The 1,174-nt window shown below is 34.7% G+C and overlaps 1 protein-coding gene across 1 annotated transcript in view; it reads left to right on the top strand.

Annotated features, from left to right (window-relative positions):
* The window catches only part of LOC111700568 (protein SHQ1 homolog), an 8,464-nt gene that overhangs the window by 4,080 nt on the left and 3,210 nt on the right, over positions 1-1,174 (top strand). The window contains exon 5 of the mRNA XM_023471533.1: positions 584-901. Within this exon, the coding sequence (XP_023327301.1) occupies positions 584-901 (318 nt within the window). The remainder of the gene's footprint in view (positions 1-583; positions 902-1,174) is intronic.

The following is a 1,174-nucleotide window of genomic DNA, read 5'->3' as shown; positions in this document are numbered from 1 at the left end:
AGTTTGTATATATGTATGAAGCCAATTTTTTACAGATTGATTCTTGCTGAAGAAGTTTAAACCCTCTTACATGAACTGAACACAAAAGACAATGAATGAAAAATTGAATTTTAATGTGTTTTTTTCAAAAATGGTATTTTTTTCGAAAATTGTACTGATTGTACAGATTTTTAAAAAAAATGTACGGATTTTTAAAAAAAATGTACGGATTTTACGGATTTTTTTTAAAAAAAATGTACGGATTGTAAGGATTTTTTTTCGAAAATTGTACGGATTGTACGGATTTCTTCTGAAAATGTACGGATTTGTTCAAAAAAGTTGTGGCCACCCTGTATGTATATACAGTGTACACTAAAAATGTAGAAAATCTTCTTAAAGGGAGTGTTAGCGTAATATAATGTGACCCTCTTGGCAAACATGGCACTGCCCGATTTACATCGGTACCCTTTAAACTTTGACTGATCGAGTATGAATAAGATATAAATGTTTATAACTTTGAAAACTTAAAATACCTTTTATAACAGAAAGTTTTTTAAATGTTATCAATGATGTGTTTTCTGGTACAAATAAAATAATTTTTCAGCTATAAACCCACCTGGAGTAAACTGACCGGGACGGATGAGAAGATAGATCCCCACGACAAATCTTTATCCTTCTCTCCGTCCGAGCAGGAGCAGATGCTTGCACTTCCCTGGAGAAATTACAAACTAACCGAGAAGGAGAAAGGTCCTGTATTCTTCACCCTCCTGGATATTCTCTACGGGTTCGGGTTTGATGATCGGATCAACCTGGGAGATCCAGGTTCGGAGTCGGGTTGGTGCATTGCTAAACTATCTCCCACTCTTTCATCCTGCACTAAAAATTCTTCTCTCAAACAAACCTTAATATCTTGCATTCGAAGGTTAGTAGTGTAGTATTCGATAATGGATAATAAGACTTATTTCGTCGATTGTATCGATAAAAATCGCCATCTATTTCTGTTTTAAAGCTTTGATAAGGCTTTTCACCTAATCCCAAGACTGTTTTAAAAATTTTATCCGGATCATTCAAAAGTATTACACTGTTGAAAGAAAAAAAACTGTAGAGATGTGAAAGCATATTTTAACATGTTGAAAAGCAGAGAGATTTAAGGGGATGGTGGAGTTGGCATGTTTGATGTAGGGGGGAGAGGGGC

Source organism: Eurytemora carolleeae, unplaced genomic scaffold (assembly GCF_000591075.1).
Source record: "Eurytemora carolleeae unplaced genomic scaffold, Eaff_2.0 scaffold385, whole genome shotgun sequence".
Taxonomy (NCBI): domain Eukaryota; kingdom Metazoa; phylum Arthropoda; class Copepoda; order Calanoida; family Temoridae; genus Eurytemora; species Eurytemora carolleeae.
The sequence above is the reverse complement of the archived record's forward strand: the minus strand, read 5'-3'. Positions and strand labels throughout refer to the sequence as shown.